Source organism: Leuresthes tenuis, unplaced genomic scaffold, assembly GCF_036924035.1.
Source record: "Leuresthes tenuis unplaced genomic scaffold, fLeuTen1.0.hap1 SCAF_16, whole genome shotgun sequence".
In the NCBI taxonomy this organism is placed as follows: Eukaryota; Metazoa; Chordata; class Actinopteri; order Atheriniformes; family Atherinopsidae; genus Leuresthes; species Leuresthes tenuis.
The window spans coordinates 20,933,753-20,954,517 of NW_027325370.1; the positions used below are offsets into that span (position 1 = coordinate 20,933,753).

The 20,765-nt window shown below is 39.5% G+C and overlaps 1 protein-coding gene across 1 annotated transcript in view; it reads right to left on the reverse strand.

Moving 5' to 3' along the window:
* LOC140272016 (cadherin-4-like) overlaps positions 1 to 20,765 on the reverse strand; it is a 238,752-nt gene that overhangs the window by 33,704 nt on the left and 184,283 nt on the right. Inside the window, exons 6-7 of the mRNA XM_072367321.1 lie at positions 6,517 to 6,672; positions 1,917 to 2,061 (exon numbers count right to left, since the gene is read on the reverse strand). Coding sequence (XP_072223422.1) covers positions 1,917 to 2,061; positions 6,517 to 6,672 — 301 coding nt within the window. The remainder of the gene's footprint in view (positions 1 to 1,916; positions 2,062 to 6,516; positions 6,673 to 20,765) is intronic.

Below are 20,765 nucleotides of genomic sequence, written 5' to 3' on the forward strand. Positions count from 1 at the left end.
AATCTCGCAAAGTGGCACCTTCCCACAGGATTGTGCTCATGTGTGAAACTTTCAGTTGTGCTTTAGAAAAAAAACATTGTGAAACAATTTAGAAAATAATCTTTTATTTCTCAGATTCACAGAGGCATTCACTATGAGCATGTTCCTGTGCAGAGTTAATTCCTTATATAACCCTACCTATGTTCCTGAAAATTCTTTTCCAACCACTGATCTCTGGTTGCTTTAATGTCATGAATAACCTAACAAGGTATTACCATCATTAAAGGTAATGTAAATGTGGCTCTGAAAGGATGGATCTGATTTTTCAAATTTAAAGCTGTCAATCATCTTGGAACTAACGTGCAAGAACAGGCACAAATTATCTAAAATGGGGAAGTGGTGTTTCAAACCCTACTAAAGGTCAGGTGACCAATTACATGTATAGAAATATATTTATAGAGTTGAAGTGTACGATTTGCCTCAACTAATTTTGAATGTTGCCAGTGGGTACTACTGTTAACACATCTTCTTGTCAATTTGTCAGCGTAACAAACAGCAAACACCTAAGTGATTAATTGTTAAATGTCACATATATTTGCAGTTTGAATCCATGCATGTTGATTTTCTACTTTTTGTTTGAAAACTGCTTCAATCTTTCAAGTGAACGAGCCCCTTCCGATGCAAACACACATCTGTTGAGGAGAATAAGCGCTATCATTCCATGAATGCTCCATTTGTTCGCTTTCCAGCCTCCACACACTCATAAAACTCTGTGGGATCACTGCCTGCCACCCAATCTCTCCATCTCTTTCTTCCTCTCTAGTAGCTGATTCTAATTGCCACAGATAGTGATATCATGGCAGTGACAGCCCCTGTCCGAGGATAATTGTAACCGCAGCTCCCATTTCAAACTTCATTACATTTCAAAGCAACATTTGTCAATGACTCGGCAAGAGGGAGCACTCTAAAGCCCTCTCAGTGAGGACGAGGGGGAAAAAAAGCTCTTATGAACAGAAGGAGGGAGGGGAAAAGAGAGCAATAAAGAACAGACTCTGTGTTTGGTTTTATTCCAAGTGGTGTGACTATCGGTTCTCCACCCAACACTTTTTTTCTAGAGATAGAAGGATACAAAAAAAAATAGATGAAGAATCACAATGTGTCACACATCACCGGAATAATTTCATTAAGCTGCCTTTGTATGGGCATCCTAAACTGTGCCTGACAGGATTACGTCCCCATAATGACTCTTTAATTTGCAAACTAATTCAAGTCTGTAATTGGCCTTCCATTGAAACCACTGGAGCTCTAAATTCTAAAAGCCTCTCTTCTATGATTATTGTGCAGCTGAATGTCATGCATGCCACAGAGGCTTCTGTGTGGGGTGGGGCAGAGCTGAGGGAGCGAAAACTGCTGCACAAGAGGGAAAAAAGAAAATAGAGAAAGAAAGCATATTCTACACAAAACGATGTGAGCACCTGGACACCTCTTGAGAACACCGCTGGTGCTCTAAACACTGGCTCAATCAGTATAACACTCACAGAAGGTTGCACAAAGCGAGCTCATCTTTGGCCTGAGGTTAGAAATAAAATTACCCAGTAGTGCTACATTGTGGTACATTTAATCCTCAAACTCTCCTGCAGCACGAACGCCCTTTTTGGTTTACAGCCATTGTTGCACCAGGCTAAATATAAAGCCACTGCAGGGACCCGATTCTCTGCCTGTCTGCTACATCAAGGGAAATGGAAGATTTTCTGTTCTACTCAAGATTCACTTGTGCTTTAACTACAACATTCTCCCCACCGAACCAATTTATGTACACCCATCTCCAAATGTCTTTCATTTTTTTCAAACTAATACATCTTAATATATCTTGTGTTGCCCCTGTTTTATAGTTCCCTTGTTGAATTCTTTTCCCACCTGTCCACAGGGGTGATTACCTGGTTTAGAGCCTTCATCCACAGACCCATTGTAGACCTGGTTTTTGAACTCGGGTCTGTTGTCATTCATGTCGATGACGAAGATGTACAGATCAATGGGATTCTCAACCTGGTTCCCATTCATGTCCACAGCATGGGCTCGCAGCTGAGAAACAGAGAAAGAGGAAAATTAGTTCAGATAGCAGCCCATAATTCTTATTATGGAAGCAGAAACTAATTAATAGATTTAAGAAATTATAAGACTCCAGTGAGTTCTTGTACTGGGTTTAGCTATGTAATCTGCAACTAAATGATGGTTTTCCATGACAAATACTGACTTCAGGCTCATTTCAAAGTCTTTGCATGTGCTTAAATGTATATACTTAAATGATCTGCCGCAATATTAAAACCACTGACAATTTAAACGGAGTACCACTGCTAATCTTGTTACAGTGCAACGTCTGCAGGGGAAAACATGCATTTTAGTATTCACATAGAGTTTCCTTTAAATATAGATGGAACATAGTTGTTTGTGCAACTTTTAAACCATCAGCTTAACATTGTGTGGTTCTGAGACAGCTCTGGCCCATGTAGACTGGGATATTGTGATAATGTCCGCAAATACTTGGTGTAAAATAAGATTTCCTCTGTCAAAGGCTTTAATGTTGTGGATGTTAGCTATATAATATAGTATTCTTTTTCAGTCCAGCTGAAGAACCCCAGTATTCTCCAATGACAAAATAACGGAAGAAACAATATAAATAAAATACCAACCAACTGAAAGTAGGAGTTTTTCCTCAGCATCCCCTAAAGCTCAAGTTGTTTAAAAACTTTAAAAAGATTTCCTAAGCCTCAACAAGGTCAGAGTTATTAAGAAGGTAATTCAGGATGCTCTTTCTGTAGATAAAATGGCTATGCAATGTGATCTTTCCTTTTCCTTTTTTAATTTTTTTTTTCATCTGCAGGAACCAAACAAGGAACAAGGAGGTTGGCACAGTTGTTAAAGCAAGGTATCTGTTTCAGAAAGATCTCTGGCCAACGTTCTGTCTGGTTTTCTAAAATCTCTTAACTTCTCTCTGACTCCACAAACACAGTCAGCCCATCTCAAATTCAGCACAGCTGTGCTCAGATCAATGAAATTACCACAACCAGGATTTCTCACAAAGTTTGGACATGGAGTTATTACCAGAATCCACTCTGTAAAATGCAACCTTCCTGCTTTTCAGCTCATGGAGTCTGCAAGGAGAGGAAAAACCAACTAAATAAAACAAAATCAAACCAGAGAAAAAAAAAGAATTATCAGGAAAATGCACATGTAAGAGGTTTCTTTTCTCTCTCCTTACATAAAGGTCAAACTAACAGACTGAAGTGGCATTTCAAATAACATCCTTGGTTCTCTTTAAAACTGTTTTGATTCACTTTCGTTGATGTTTATATCCCCAAACATGACTTATTCAGCGATATTTCTGTCAGCTTGAAGCACTGGGGAGGTTTAGTCTGGATCATACAAAGTAAAAAAGAAGAAGAAAAAAAAGGAATACTATGAACAACCTGATCCTAACAAATGGCCAAGGACCTTCCATCAAATTTGTATTACAGACATGCATCAAAAGGAAGGAAAAGGAAAAAGGAGAGAACCTGGAGGCAACTGGGGGAAAAAATGAAAATGCAATTGTACTGGGAAAATGCTTCCTGGCCAGTGCTGTAGCATGAGAGCCAGATAAATGTAAAACCTTACAGGCTTATGGTGGCGGGAAATAGAATAAGTAGAATTCTCCTCAGTAAGGTGAAGATTTTCTCCACAGCTGCCCAACCTCCTCTCTTCACCAGCTTCTTCTTTGCACCTCCCACAAAATGGCGTCTCCAGGTCTCCCTGAGGTTAATTTGACTTTACTTTTTCCACTGCATTGTCCGATGCGTCCTGCACTCAATAACCATGTGCTGTCATCGCATATCGCTGTGCTATAGCAGGCTGGGAGCCAGACCCCTTATCTTACCCCACTCTCGTCCATCCATACCGCACAAACCCACACTCTAATTCAATAACAGCAGGAGTCAGAGATTAGCGCCATGTTTAAAGAAGGTAAAATGTAATACTGAGTCCACATTAAAGTTATTATCTTGAAAGGCAGGGGGGAGAAAACAGACTATACCAGGGAGCACTCTGCATTTGGCACTAGTCAGCATTTTGTTAGAGATAACGGCATACTCAAAAGCTTCAAGGTTTTTTTTTTTCATTTTACTCATAAGAATGCATCTCATTGCAATGCTGGTTTTGGATTTCAGTGTGCTCATTATTTTGTAATAAAAAGAACTAGAGCATAACTTTATTCTGTCCTTGCATAAAATATGAGGTAAACAAAAGAAAGACCAGAAAGTCAAACTTTTTGTGTGTGCTGTAGTTTCCCGGACAACGATGCTCGATGGAGAAAAACATTGACGTTATTTAAGATTTTTGAAGAACAGTTGTGACTCATTCAAAACTATCTGACTGCATTTGCGCTGCTCTGACAACATCTAGTATGAAAGCCTTAAACTGAACTGCATTGCCTTTCTCCCTCTGTTTGTACATACATCTCTCCCTTGTCTTATCCGGTTTCCTTCACTTTGTCTTCCACACTCACACTTTTCCACAACAGCAAACTTAAACAGCCTTTAGCAGAACCCACTTTTCTGAACAAATCTCCTCATCGATTGCAGTTTCTCTTGGGTGTAAATCTGTTCAACTCCCACTCAAAGGTTAGACTTGCCAGTTTAACAGGACCGTAACTCTGACCAAAGTGCCCATAAAAAGACAACGGAGTCACATACAAAGAGAGAGAAAAGCTGCGATTGTGAGATGGATGACTGCAAGGTAAATAAAGCCAGGGTAAACCCAAATTATTATTAACATACTACTTCAGCTGAAGAAGTTATGCGATTTGCAAAGTTAGTCATAATTACTGAGAAAGTTATGGTACATTTAAACTTCATCCAAGACGGCTAAAGAAACAAATAAGAAAAGATAAATCCAGGCCAGGATTTGGCTTTAAATGATTTTTTAAATCAAAGCAACGGGTAGTCTGGCTCTGTGTACAGGTGGAAAAATCAGGGCATTGACACCTCTTTTTTTAATGTGGTTTACTAATATCTGAAATCTTGGTATGGGTTAATAAAGTCTTTGATAGTTCTTTGGCAACCTTATCATGACATAAAAGGCTCTCGAACACTGGAGATTGTGCATGAAGATAATGAAAAAACATTTTAAATTGAGCTCTGATATATATTCACGTTAGCAAATGCTTTAATGCTTTTTAACAACACTTGTCAGTAGTCAATATTAACTTAAGAGGCATGGCAGAGAAATTCACAATATAGTTCAAGCAGGTGAAGTATAATCCCAGCTTAATATTGCACCTACAAGTATTCTCTCAAAATAAATACCATTTGCAAGTTCAAGCTAATTTTACCCCCAACAGAATGTTACTTTGACAGTCTTTAACATCCTGCTTAAAATCACTCAAGCCAGAGTCTTCAAATACATAAGAAAATAAAGCTGACATTTGAGGACTTAGTCATTAATGTCTAATTAAGGCCCAAAACATTCTGTTCTGATCAAAGGTAAAAATGGATGATTCTCATCATCTCACAAATGGTTCAGGTCTTGGAGGAGGTAGATCTGGAGAAACTGTGAATGAGCAAGTTGGCTTCACAGACTCAGTTACCATGGTGACTAACCAAGAGTTTGAGTTCCCTACATCCGTTGAATGAGAAAACGAGAGTTGTGAAAGACCTAAGACTTTTAACAAATCCTGTTTCCTGGAAGTCATGAGTGACAAAGAAAAAAACACCAGCACATGAGTCTTACTCCTGACAAATTTTATTTCATGTTTTCATTCGAATGGAGTAATCCTCTCACATGTGATTCAATAAATCTGGTGCTCAATTAGTTAAGCAGGCGCCACACTTACAGAGGCTAAGGCTCCTCAGTGCAGATGGCCCAGGTTCAAAACCTGACCTGTGGCTCTTTGCCGCATGTCACCCCCCCACTCTACCCACTTCCTGTCTAACAGCCTTCAAATAAAGCCCACTAGTGCCCAAGAAACCTTACATTGAGTCATGTACACTGAACCACTGGGACTGTCCTGTCATGTTGTGATTCAAGCTTTTTTCGGTGCACATAGTAAATGCTGGATCAAGTTTCGAGTTTGAAAAATGATTGTGGGATTTGTTTTGTTCCTTGAGATGTTCTTGAGCAGTATTTGTGTTGGTTTGAGGCAGCCACGGTCAAGGAGTCCTGCAGCAGTGTACTGGAACAATGGTCTAGTGGGCAGTGCGTGTTAAAATAACATCCTCTTAACAAAACAAAAGGCCTTTCACCATAACATTGCGTTGTAATGAGATAACTTAATCTGTCATTGCTTTAAATTTTAGAGCTAATTGGTGTGTATCCATGAGTTTATGTGTTCACACTTTTCCATCATGTGCTGTTGAAACACTATGATAATGTGATGTACTATGAGTGTAATGATTATTTACCCTAACTTACGATTCTCTACTTTTTATGTTTTGCTGCAGTTCCTATCAGTGTAAGGGTGCAAGTTGGAAATTTCATTGATCGTACCACCATATTAGTACTCACATGATAAGAGGAGCGATGCTCGCGATCCAGAGGTTTCGTGACAAACATCTTTCCAAGCACAGGGTCAATATTAAACACCTCGTTGGGTGGTTGATCTGCTCCCACCCCTGTGATGCTGTATCGAATTGAGATGTCTTGGTCCTGGTCTGAACGAATCTGCATAAAAAAAACAAAGAGGAAAACTCAATCACAGGGGTGATAAAGTTTCTTAATGCATTTCAGTGGGCCAAGCAACTCTATTTTGTTTTTTATCTCTGCTCTTGTGCCCACAAAGCTAAAGTAAAAGAATATTTCTTACCAATTTCTTACAACTTACCAATATCTTTTTCAGTTCCATAAACTACGGTGTGTTTATTATTCAAGTGGAACTTTGTGATATTCCTCCAGGGAGTTTCATAACTTTGTTCTCTGAAACCTGATACTGGATATTATTCAGAGGAAACATACACAGGCATACGAATATACACACATAGTTGGATTTCCAAAACTTTAGAGGACATCAGAGACTTTGCCTCACTCCAACCACAATCCTTACCCAATCTTACACCAACTCTTCTCCCAACAATGTAATGATTTACTGCATGGCAACACACTGGGACTCCCCATAATTTGAGCGTGTGTACATACCTCTGTCCCTGCAACAAGTTATATAAATATGCACACAGACTTATCACAGTTTTTGGCTTCTACATACACAAGGATTCCATTAGCGCAACAGCAGGGAGCGCTGTGCATCCTGTATGACAGAACTGGTCGGCTTTAAAAGAAAAATCTGTATTTAATACTGCTGGGTGGTTGAAATGAAATCAAAGACGATTTACTGTTCTCTCTGACAGGTAACGTAGTGAGTATAAGACGTAAAGGAGCCACACCGAGACTACAGACATGTTGTGAACAAAAATGACAGCGTAAGAAAGTGACCATATGAGCTTGCAACTTGTGTAATTAAGGAGCAGGCAATGAACCAAGAATAATACGTTTCAAATCAAGACATGCATATGAGAAGAACATAATTGAATAACTATGATACCTGGGAAGCAGAATGTTCTTTTAAAGAACAGGCCTGTCTATTGGTCCCTCTTTCCTCATCAGATAGGCAACTAAAAGGTGTATTAAGTGCACCATGATGCCTTGTGATTTGGACAGAAGTGCTATGTAATTGGGACTCATTTGGACGAGTTATTCAACTGAATGCCGAACCCAAAGTCCAAACCTCCAAGCATCCCATTTCTGTCCATTAACTTACATGACAACCCCTGAAAATAGCTGCCGGATCAAAATGATTCAATCATACACTTACTCTAATACGCAGGCACTTACTTTATAGACCCACTCGCACAAATACACAGAGGAATGGCCAAGCTTTTTCTTCTAATCAATGAGCTGAGTGCACCAGAGGAGTAAGACTGTCCAAAGTTATCTCCATCTTTCACCACTCAAGGAAGCAATTTAACCACACTTTTGACACACCAAGAATTCTTCCCTGCTGAGGAAATAGCTGAAGGAACTAACGAGGATGAGGGAAGGGCATACAGTATTAGGCAGGTGTCATCTTGAACCTTCTAACTGCTGGAGTAAAAGCCTGTAACTATTACTGAGAGAGTTAGTTTTTCTTCCTTCCAATCCTCGACTTCAGCATTAGCACTATCATTCTTTGTTAAAGTAGTGGATTCAAGATCCAATCAAACAAATGCAATCAGTTACACACACTTTGTCTTTAAGCCACAAAAAGAACTGTGGAAAAGAAGAGAAAGTCAAAATGCTTTGCACATATCTGAATCACCGCTGACAGCTATGCCAATATACAGCTATTCCTTCAAAGTAAATCCAGCAGTTAAACACCAACAATCTAGCAAATATCCAGCTCGCAGCCTTGTTGAACCCTTAATGTGCTGTCATTACACCAAAACACAGCAACACCTATACTTCACCTCTTGCACTGTAAAATACAAACAGTTATTAGAGGTCTGACTGTGCCTCCATCTGTCATTCAATCACCCTTTTTTCTCCTCCCCTCACCTTTTCCTCAATTCCACCCATTCCCTTTCTACTCATCTCTCCCCTCCACTGTGTTCTCTGATTACTCCTTCTCTTCACTTCAGGTCTCTGTGAGGACAGAAACCATGCATGAAGAATGAAATTGCTTAAATCCGACGGCCTTGGCAGTGGCGTGTAAATCCTCACCAGTTCGGAAGTGATAGCTCTCCAGAATTCCATTTGGGTTTTCCCCGCCCCTCAGATTTCCCTGTCTTTTGCATGTAGTCCTGCTTGGCATGGAGGGGGTGTGGGGGATTCAACTGCATGTTTCCACAGTCATTTCAGGCAATTAGCTCTCCCTTAAACAACATCCAAATGCACACATTTAGGACTGTTAAGTAAGGATGCTTATTTCGTTTTCTCCAGTGCTCAAATATTTTGTCTATGAAAAGGATTAATCCCAAAAGGCTCAGGCTGGAATATTATTTTACTTCTTGCACAAAGGTTGCTTGGAAAGTTCAGATTCCACAACAAGCAGAGTGATGACAAAGTGTTGCTGCCATGATGTCTGGGTCATGATTAATAATGAATGCAGTTGATCTCATGTGTATGTGCATCAATGCATCCTGTAATGGATGTTGAGAAAATAAATCTGCAAGCTTCTTGTTACTTGTTATCAGTCCCCCTCTTTAATCACAGAATATTGTGACAGACAGGATGTAATTTCAATAGCAGGCACCTCTCACTGTCATTCGGCTATTTCCACTTCAGAAAGGGTGAGCTGTGGATGTCTGTGTGTGTGTGTGTGTGTGTGGTGGCAGTTGGGGAAAAAAGTCCAGCATGTGATAAACACAAAGACCTTCTCATAAATACACAAGTACTTTTTAATTTCTTGAAATTAAAAATGAAAAAATGCAAAGCCTGTCTCTCCACTATCTTGTACCTCACACAGAAGCACACAACACATACACATTCACTCTCACACACAAAATGTCTCTGAAAGAAAACAGACTGCATCAGAATTCATTTTAAAGCGTGTCAATAATAATAAAAAAGCTGTTCTTTCAGTTCTTTCTTGGTCTTTATCTTTCTCTTCCTCTGCTTTTTATTGTCTTGACCGTTTGAAGAGAACGGACATGAAGCGCTCAGCTAAGAGAAATTGATAGATAGAGCGAGAGACTGACAGAGGGAGACCCATGACAGTATCATCGGGCGTCAAAAGCCAGACACTGTCTAAATAACCCATTTGTCGATGGATCAAAGAGATTCCCTTCATTACTGACAACTTGTCTGGTTCTCAAGGAGATCTTATCAGTGAGCTTAGCTCTCCTCTGTGAGGCAAATCTGAATCAAATGAGAAATTATGATGCCACAGCGTCTTCGGGGAAAACAGACATGAAGGGATGAAGAGAGAGGGATGAATAACACATAAGTGCTATCACTGCAGTCACTGAGGTGCAGAGGAATTAATTGTCACTTGAGTTTAATGTTAACTAACACTTCAGTACACAGCTACTTCCTCTGTGTGACAGCACAGACATGCAATGCTACTTATTCTAACAATGATCATACAGTACACGGTGTATCTAAGTGGGGGGAAGGCAAAATGTTATTAAAGATTCAATCATTTATGCAGTGCACTGGCAGGTAATAATGTGAAATATATATAACAATAAAGCATATACAGTCATTGTGTGTATATATATATATATATACACACACACACACAATAGTCAGAGAGGCTGAAATTTGACAAATCAATACTCCTGAGCGTGTAAGTCACTGTTCAAGTTCTCTAATATTTAACCCAATTCTATGAAACATGCACTGTGCACATAATTAATATGCAAGTGAGTATTCTGGTTTCATAATTATTTCTTGCAGATTTTTGCAAGCCCAAACCACATCAGCTTGAATGCTTATTGTATTTGTTCATATTCACATGTTGTGTTATGAGGGATGATGTGACCTAAGGAATCGTGATAAGGTGTTTTCATAAATCAGACAATGAACCTTTCAGATCAGTGCAACACTCAAGAAATAGCTGTTTTTTTTAATCGAACAATTGATTTAAATGGTTAAAATCTTGCACAAAAAATACAAGCTCACTGGCGACCAATTATCGTCCATTGTCACCATATGACAGAACTATTGCCAACCTGAAGTGTCCAGGAGAGAAAGATGTCAAAGTCTTTGAGACACAGCTGAAACCTGACAAATGACAAATGAAGAGTCACTGAACAACGTAGAATTAAAGTATGCGTTTCTTGGACACCCATTTTCTTTGGGTGTAATAAGAGCAAGAAAGCTATGCGGCACAATTCTCTATCACATGCAACCAACCATTCCTCTGCTTGGCTTGTCAGTAAATACCTCAGAGATGGTAGAGAAATGATTCTATTCTCTTAAATCATTTGTTAAATCTCACTAAGAGCTTGTGGGCCCCTCTGAGATGTGAGATTTACAATATAGGAAAATGATAAAACCTCTTTAACAGCATTAGGGAGGCTGCGCTTGCTGTTTCAGTGAAGGTTGATCAAAGACAAATCAACAAACTGACAAACTTCAAGCCTGAAAAGTTGTTAAAAAGAAAGGGAGCTACTGTATACTTGAAAAAGCAGAAATGGTATTCATTCAAAAATGTTGTTGCTTCTCTGTTAGTCTTACCCATTTATCATTTTTATAATTTAGCAGCCCTGCCTCTCATCCAATGACATTTGGGATAGGCCCCAGTCTGAAATTCCAAGGTAAAATCTCTTATCCTGCTCCACGGTACAGGCCCGAGGGGCTGGAAACACAAAACCAAAATGTTGGAATCTCACTGAAACCAAAAGCAAAAAGAGATACTGTAGGGGAGAAACTGTTGTTCTGCCTTGTTTTATGTGCTTCCTCTCTGTACTCACCCTCCCTCTCTCTTGAATGTTTGGGGTTTTGTGCATTTTCATCACCTTGCATATGTCCTTGTTTCACCCTCCCTCCTTGCATTTGTTTCCTCACACCGTTCTGTGTGAACGGTGTTTGGGTTTTGCTTGTTGTGTGTTTGTGCAGTCTTGTCTTCTTTCCAGGCCTCTGTAGTGGCGAGGAGGTCATGTGGATCAGGCCCCATCTGGTTGGCAAAAAGATGGGCTCGTTTTGGATCAGCTAGCTTCCAAGAAGGTAAAATACCCAGATTTGTTGAGTTCTGTGCCAAAAAAATTCTGAAACACTGTGTTTCATTCCTGTTTTCTGTTAGTATATAGTCTCTTTGGTCCATCTCTGTGACACTGGGGACATGTATATTATGTGATGTACATCATCTCCACAATGCTGTTATCAACAAAAAATGTTGTAAACATAAGTTGCAGTTCCAAGGTCAACAAAACAACAACCAAATGCAATATTCATTGCGTGGGGGAATGACAAGTCCATTGTTTAAATATAGATTTGCCATCATACATTTTAAAGTAAGAACTGGGTTTTGATAACTTGCTATATTTGAATTTTGATGTACAAGTCACTGACCTCAGCCCCCCATGCTGTGCTGTTGCGAGTTTGTCACGAGGTAATGTTTAATGCATGTGCATGAAATACAACAGCATTTTCTTTTCATTGATAACCGCTGAATGATAAAGTAGAAAGAAAATCAAATTTTCAACGTGTTGTTTTCACTTTAGCCTCCAGAATAAAACAACAAACTGGAGTTGCAGTGCAACCACCCAGAAAGGAAAAAAACACTGTCCACCAACAGCAAAAGGAAAAGTGAGTTAGAACAGAGTTAATGAGCAGTGTTAGAGAAGCAGTTCATGGTGAATGACAGACGACTCATCCCTAACACGTTTTTAAATGGATTATCACTGTCGTGCAAGTTCTAATTAGTCTCTAAATCACACTAAATTGATTCAAATGTGCTACTGATGCAAAGTTTTGAAAAAGCAGTGTCAGGGTTAAATCATTACATTTAAAAAAAGATCAATTAAATATGGAAAACTGTTTTCAGAATCCCAGGATGTATCACACTCACATACTTCCTGAATCCATATTCTTTATAAAACGTTTCTATAATGTCGCCTTCCTGACTGATACTTCCAATTTTACTGTGTATTCTGCAGTCTATATTTTTCTCCAATCTTGTATGCATAGGGTGCATCACATATGTTGAATATAGCCTCTTGAGGACAATTTGTAAATTATAATACTGGACTACATATATACAATGAACTTGCCTTGATGCTCTTTTTTTTTTTTTACATGACAGAAGAGGAGGTGAATGTTACGCATCATAGTGGAAATTTCAGACCAAAGACAGCATGTTTAGACATTTTTTTTTTTGTATTTTATTTTCTCAGAAGACCTTACATTCACTAAAACAAACTGATTAAACCCTTTCCCATAGCAAGTGATAGTGTGTTTGCCCTGTGGTGCTCTGAGAGCTACAGCTTACCGGTCCAGTAGACCACTACCTCTCAGGGGAAAAGCCAGCTACAACAACATGAAGGCATGGCATTACACTTTATCCTGCAGGCTGTTGGACTAGATTCTGAACAGAGCAACTCTGTGAGACAATTAGACTTGTTTTTTTATTTTCAATGGGACCATGGGCTTTGCCAGCTGTCTCATAGACAGGTGAAATTCAATAAATCTTGCTTTAACCATATCTACAGTTAGTTTTTGTACATGCTACATTCTATATGTCATTTTCTACTTCTATATAGTATAATATATATATATATATATATATATATATATATATATATATATATACGATTGAGCTATATTTAAAAGAATTGTCAAGGTGCTTTCTGATTTTAAGCAACACATTGTATTGAAATAAATATTATAAACCAGGGCAATGTGTATGTATCTGTAGAGCATCCTAATGGTTCGTATATATGAATTGTAAGAGATAAAAACAGACGGCAAAATGATCAAAGCAACTAAAAAAAAACATCCCATGAAATCCATCAAAAGTGAGTTACTTTACTCTGACTTGGAACATAAAGAAAGTTGTCAAAATATTAAAAAAATAACAGAGTCTGACCTAATCACAGCAAAAAAATCCCGTAGGCACAAAAGCCTGCCGTGTGTGTGTGTGTGTGTGTGTGTGTGTATGTGTCACTGCTCCACAGTGGGCTGGTGTTTCAACGGATGACACCGGTTTAATGAGCAGCAGGACGGCAGAGACAAAATCACAGAAAACCCCTTCAGAGACGAAAGCCAGGCCTGTCAGAGCTCCAGAGTTCAACAAACAGGGATAGATACTCTAGACACAAATGCCAATAAGACCAAAGAGGGATACATTACTTCAGCAAGACAGTAAAGCGAGACAGGTACACAAGAAACGCAGGCATTGGTCACACGTCCCAAATTGACAGGTTACCTATGAAGAGAGACAGCCTCAGAAAGAAGCTTTTAGGTGGCATTGCAAAGTCACATTTACTGTACACTCCATTCGTCAAAAGCACTTGTGTGTTTAACTGTGATCCAGGATTGTGTCAGCATTAAGAGCTCTCTGTGGCCTTTGCTAAAAGACAGACTCCTTCTCAGACATTCATGATGAGTATTTTGTTTGTTTCAAAGGCGGAAGATGATTTGTGTTGAGTGTTTCATTCTGAAGTTGCCATTTTTAGACACTGCACTTCCTACCTCAACAGTTAACTAAAATTAAACAAATAATTGCTCATCAATTTGTATTCATTAGTGGACGAGGACTGAGCCGAGTGTGCTTGAACAGATACACCTAAGATGCTTAGTCTTTGACTCATTTAAGCTCTTTAACTCTGAAAACCCTGTTTGTGAGAGACGAAAAGCTCTGACACTAACATTACATAACATAGCCTTTCAGTTTTTGACATTCACATTTTTCTTTCTCTGCAACCAACAGGAAAAAATAGGAAAATCCCTTTAGCACTAACTCACCAACCTATTAGTGAAATGTGGTGCTGACATTCACCCACTTGACTCACTATCTTTCTGTTCAACCATCAACATAAAATGTAACTTTTCCAGCCATCTGGTTTGAGATTATTGTCCCCCTGCATGGCAATGATTTCAGCCAAGCTTTAGCTGCCAGACAGATGGCCTCACATTTGACTCAAAAATAGTTTGGGATACAGAGTTCATGGTTGACTCAATCCACCACCATGCTTGACAACTGTTTTATGTTCTTAATCTGCTATGCTATGTTTGCTTTTCACTATAGTTGGCTCTACGCATTATGGCCAAACATCTCCACTTGGATATTGTCCGTCCAAGAGACAACGCTCCCCAGGGCTTGTGGTTTGTTAAGACGAAACTTTGGAAACCTAAGATTGCTGCCAAGTTCTTTTTTGAGGATGAGTTTTTTATTTCCAGGCAACATTTCCAAACAAGCACTAATTGTCCAGTCTTTTTTAAAATTGTACTGTCAGGAACCTCAACATTCATCATGCTACTGAGGCTTGTGATGGTGAGTGATTTCCTCTGAGCATTGCACAGTCTGACCTCAGGGTGAACCTGCCGCGATGTCCACCCCTGCGAAGATTAGCAACTGTCCTGAACGTTTTCCATTCGAGAATCACGTTTATTACTGTAGAACTGGACTCTAAATAGTTGCAAATGCCCTCATAAGCCTTCCAAAATTGATGGGCAGCAACAATTGCTTCTCTTATATCATTGCCGATGTCTTTCCTTGGAATTTTGCCAACACATTTCAGACCAGCAAACTGACAGAACTTCTGTTTTTATAGAGGTGCTCACACCTCCTGATCAATTAATAAAGTGCTTTTGGCACTACCTGGCAGCTACTTAACCTCTTAATTCCTATGAACCAGTTATGGGTGGAGTTTTTTCTCTTTCACCTCTACATTTTTGCCTTTCTATTGTGGTGTAATATGTTATGTGTTGCTGTTCATCAAATCTTGTATGTCAAGGCCAGATAAGGATCATATGACTTTTATAACGTTCTGAAATATTAAACTTTAGAATTGAAGGAATGTGTTAAATCTTTAGTAGCTTTCCTGTTCTCAGATATTTTGACATGCACTAACAGCATTCATAGCATACATTTTTCAGTGGACAGGTATATAGATAGTGCCTTGAGGTCATATTTATAAGTAGCACGGACATTTGATTCTATTATATTTTTTGTTTTCTTTGCCGTGTCAATTCCATCTACAGTAGATTAAGCTGTCATTTTATTCTTGGTTTTAAAACGTCAGTCAAATTCCTTTTTATCACAAAAAGTCACCCGACACTAAATGCACCTCATTACAGCCACTTGTATCATGTGTTTGACTTCGCTGATCTATTCTGAAATTAATAATGAGAAAGACTGAGGAGCCGAGAAAGTTGGTTTTGAAACTTTGCTGCTGCACAGTTCCTGACAATGTGTGGACAAGTGTAATGCAATTTAAAAAAAAAACCTGATTTATGAAAGAAGCAGAGGACAGAGGACCAGATAGATGCTATGTCAGACTTATCCTGCATAGAGAGTCTATTTCAGTGTGTGAGAGAATGAAATGGAGAAACAGAGTGCTTTGTGTGCTTTTGTGTCATTTGAATGATAGCTACAATTGACACAGGTGAGATTATTAAAAGACCTTCATCCACATTAGGGAAAATAACATGGGGTAATAGAAGGTAAGCAGTGGATGACTTTTCCAATTATTGCACTGTGAAAGGAGCCAGGTCTTTAACAGTGCAGGCTTATGGCAAATTAGAGGTGCTATTCTTCTCTGAGGTAACAATGGAATGACTCCCCTCCTCACTCCTCTCTTCCAGGCAGGAAAATTTAAATAAGACAGCCATTGTAGAGGCAGACAAAGAGCAGCCGCACCCCTTAGCTTTGGCTTAGTGGGGTTAGAGTGTGAGAGCTGTCATCTCACTATTACTGTGCTGTTCCTCTCTCTCTCTGTCACCCTATTTCATTAGGAGATTGATTAAATTGTGAAATTGGGAGTGTGATGGATGCATGAATAACTTCTTCAGTCACTCCCCTAGGCTTTGACAAGGACAATATCAAGGACCCCCTGTTACTCCCTTTTCCTCCCTCGTCCCTTTATCCCCGGGAAACTCAATCTGGGTAATTAGAGTAAAGAGTGTCACAGACTTGGAGGAGAGAGAAAAGCACAGGGAGAGAGGCTAACAGTGGCACAAAATCTGCTGCCGCGGCAATTTTCCCATTTCTCCCCCCTCCATTGCCCCCCAAATACACACACACACACACATATTTTTTGCACTGTCCAGCTTCTGTAGCCTACTTTGTCCGTCTCATGCCTTCTGCTCCTTTTGTCTATCCAAATCCATCAGGCAGCAGTCAAGAAGAAAAATGCACAAAAGTAGGAAAATGCAGGAAAAAAAGTGTGAGAACAGTGAAAATAACCGAGGAAAAAACAAAAGTGGTTGAGAATGGACAGCATCAGCAGAACTCAAGAAAAAGTCTAGCCCTTTTGGACGGAAACCTGAAGACAGAAAGTGCAGGGAAGTTGCCAGTACTCGTGTGACTGGACGTCCATCTGGCAGGATGCATCCATATTGTGAGAAAGTGAATGGAGTTTTCTTCCCCATTTTATAAATATATATATATATATATTTATATATGTGTGTGTGCGTGTGTATCACATCACAAAACTTAAATGACTGATTTTCTTTCTTCTTGGGGAAAAGAAAAAACAATTAAAAATTATGTAGGAGCATGTATATCTCTGTCTTTGAGAGAAAACATTCACTTGCATGGACACATTTCTGATGGACACAGATGAGGAGCTCTTCAGAAGACAAATCTTGCAATACATTCCACTCAGACAACGGGGACAAACACTTTGGAGATGTGAGGAGGTAGATGTCAAAGGACACAGCTCTGAGTACAGAGGCAACGGAAGAGAGGTGCTCAGGTAGAAGCGGGAGGAGAGTGAGGGTTTGATGTCGACTGGAAGCCTGACAAAATGGGCAGCTCCCTGCCAAGTTTGCCTCTGCCAAGCACAGGCAGAAACTGAAGAGGGGCTGGACCTTGCCATGCTGCTGCTGGCTGTTTTGAAAAGATGCACATTATGTGCATGCAGAGACACACTTGCTCATCTGTGTGCGCACACACGCATATGGGGTTACACCACAGCCTCTAAGTGTGTGTCAGAATGTTTCCCAGGGATGTTCTGGCTTCCACTAACCAAGCAAGGGATTCTGCTTGGCAAACTCCACCTCAGCAAGAGTCCAGCTGTCATGTTGACAAATGAACCTTGGAAGAGTTAGGAGGTGTGTGTGTGTGTGTGCGTGTGTGTATGTTTGTAAACCCATGCGTGTGTGTCTGTGAAGCTACGTGTGTGTATTTTTCTTAGAGCATAAAAATATCACCAGAATGACATACTGATAGCTGACGTGCATGAGGATTTTGCTTTTTCACAAGGAGCTGGCCAGCCAATCTTTAATTCATTTAAATCAGAAAATGGATAGGAGCCATCCGGATACAGTTTCTGAACTTCTAGAAGCTATCAAAAAGACTTAGGAGAAAATCTGAAAAAGCTAGAGCCACCGGAGCACCAAGTCTGCTTTCAAGTGACAATTATTACAAAGCTGTCCCTATAAATCATCTCATATAAAGAGGGATTTTGCCCAGCCTCAGGTGAACCAGAACATTGTCTCCTATGTGCTGTGATACAAGCCACAGAGCATGATAGCAAATGCTATGCATCACTCACATGGTTTTAGGAACAGTTTTAGATTTGGAACATTTTACAAAGCAAAATGAGTCAATGTTCTTTTCAGTTGGAGATAAAGAGCAAATTGAAATGCGTGGAGAAAAAAAACACGAGGGTTCTGCATAAAAAGCAGTTTCAGGGGGCAATGAGAAATCTGTAATTTCTTTTATCTGTTGCTAACCTGTTCACTTTAGGAGCCATTTTGTCTTGAGATGCCATAAAACATTTTATTGCACTGTAAAAGATTTTATTACAAAGACACGCAGTGGATATGTTCACATGCTGTACCCCATCTTCGTCTCTGTCTGTGCAGTTCAGTGAGGTGAGGCAAGTCTGCTAAAGAAAATCATCATCACCACACAACACAATTCATTTTGCCTCTAAGGAAAGGTTCTGACCGAAGCCTCTCATTGTAAATTGCAAAGTAAATGAGATCAGATTATTCAAGCCTTGGTTTATGTTTGTTTCCAGTAAAAACAAAAAGAGGCAAATGGGAAACATAAGCACAGGAAATGGGATTAGAATTTTACATTACATCACTTGCAGCCAAAAGATCTCCAAATCTATGAATGTTTCATGACTTTTTGATAAACAATTCCTCGTCTACCAGTTCCTGTAAAAACATTGCTTTGTGAATCTTTAAATTTTATTTTCTACATCTATCTTTCAGGCAAACATGCAACCGTTACCTGAACAGAGGAGGAGGTAAAGTATTGCCTGATGAGACAACTAACTCATCTGCATGTCTTTCATCTTTTGAGTCTGGCTTGATCCACTTGTCTGCTGCCTGACTTCCTCTGTATCTTCTTTACTGCTCTACTGTAATGTCATCCCTCTGTCTGCATGTCTGTCAACACATCCCTTCTATTTGACTGACCTTGTCTTTTATCACCAACAGTCACTCCCGCCTTTGGCCCAAAACACTTCATTACTGGTCGTCACCTTCCTATGTCCCCTTTCGAATAGCCTTCCTCTGATTTCACTGCATATCATTTTATCATGTCTTCAGAGAAATCGAGATTCTTGCCACTCCTTCATCCTTCTGATCCACAGGGTGGCTGAGGCCAACCTCCAGGGGACCAAACAGAGGCTGTTTGTTAAGCTGTTATTTATCTCCTTCATAAAGTTCTCCTCATCTCCTATTAAACAGCCTAGAACTGTTGCCCTTGACTCACACATAATTCTTGTGTCTTTTGGTGAGATGATTTACGCTTTAATTTAAACACCAACTGAACCCAGGAGGGAGCCCGCCTGGCGCTGACTGATGTCATATCAGAGGAATGTGTTTGGGGGGATTGGTGAAAACATGTGGGTTTATCTCTTTGAATGTGTGTGTGTGTCTGCGGTCTATGCATGTAAGAGCGAGTGGGTGGCTGAGGCGGGAGTTTTATGTTGTGTGCTGTGTCATTGTAAAGCCTCAGCATTAGCATCTCTGAGCCTGGTTGGGTCACGGCAGGAAAATATTCAAATGGAAAAAATAAAGCCTAGCTGGGTATGCCTGATGAACATGTTTACTGGGACTAATTTCAAAATAATGAGATATTAAACAGGGAAAATTACATTTCAGTCTCACTTCCCTGAGCACAGGAGGAAACAAAGGCCAAATGCTGTTGAGAAATAAATGAATGTAGTAACAATTTGTTTTTCGAGTCAATAATAGGATATTGCAGAAGACTCCATTTCCTGGGGCTGATAAATGTAATTACATTGATCTCAGTAAATTTCACTAGCGCTAAGGAAATGAAGCTCAGAAGGTACATGCCAAAACAAGACAAATGTACAAAGGGTGCTTGGGGAGGAAGGGAATTGTTAAAGAGAAATGTGAATCAGAACTAAGCCTGAAATAAATATCTAATAATCTGTAAATCTATTCTTTTACTTTTTCAGCACTATCCCCCCCCCCATGCAGTATTATTATGTAATCATGGTGCTCACCTCTTCTGTTAAATACTCAAGTCTGATACTTTTCAGAAGATGTCAAATGTTTCATTAATGATCTGATATGTCAAAAAAGACAAGAGTGAGCATGTTCTTCCATCACAAAGACTCCATTAGTCAGAGGAACAATGTAAAGCACTTTCAACTTTGTCAAGTATTTCACTTGCTGTCATGGCGGTTCAGTTTCATCCCAGCTGCCATAAGAGCAGACCTTTTATCATCTAATAAAAATAGTCTTCACCTTACATCGTAACACTTCTGATTCACGCGCACGCATCCCAACGTTGATGCATTTGCACACAAATACAGCAGATTCTCTTTGACATGACGCACTCTTTTATTCAAAATGGTGTCAAAAGCCACAGTAGAAACTCTGTGATGCTGTACTCAAGCAGAGAGGTGGTTTCAACCAAGAGAAATACAGAATTACAGAATAAAGAATTTAACGTTGATGAAGGGGAGGCTGCCAGGAATGTCATGTATGGTATTCAGAGAGGATGCTCCGATTGACTGTGCACCAATTATTATTGGCCAATATTCTTCATAAATAATTTCATTATTGTTAACTAGGTGTATTGTTCTCATTTAAATTTGATTGTATTTCATATTGATTAAAGTGTGACTTTTTTTAATGCCATAACAAAACTTTATAAGCTCGGCGCTGTTCCCGATAAGCTAGCACAA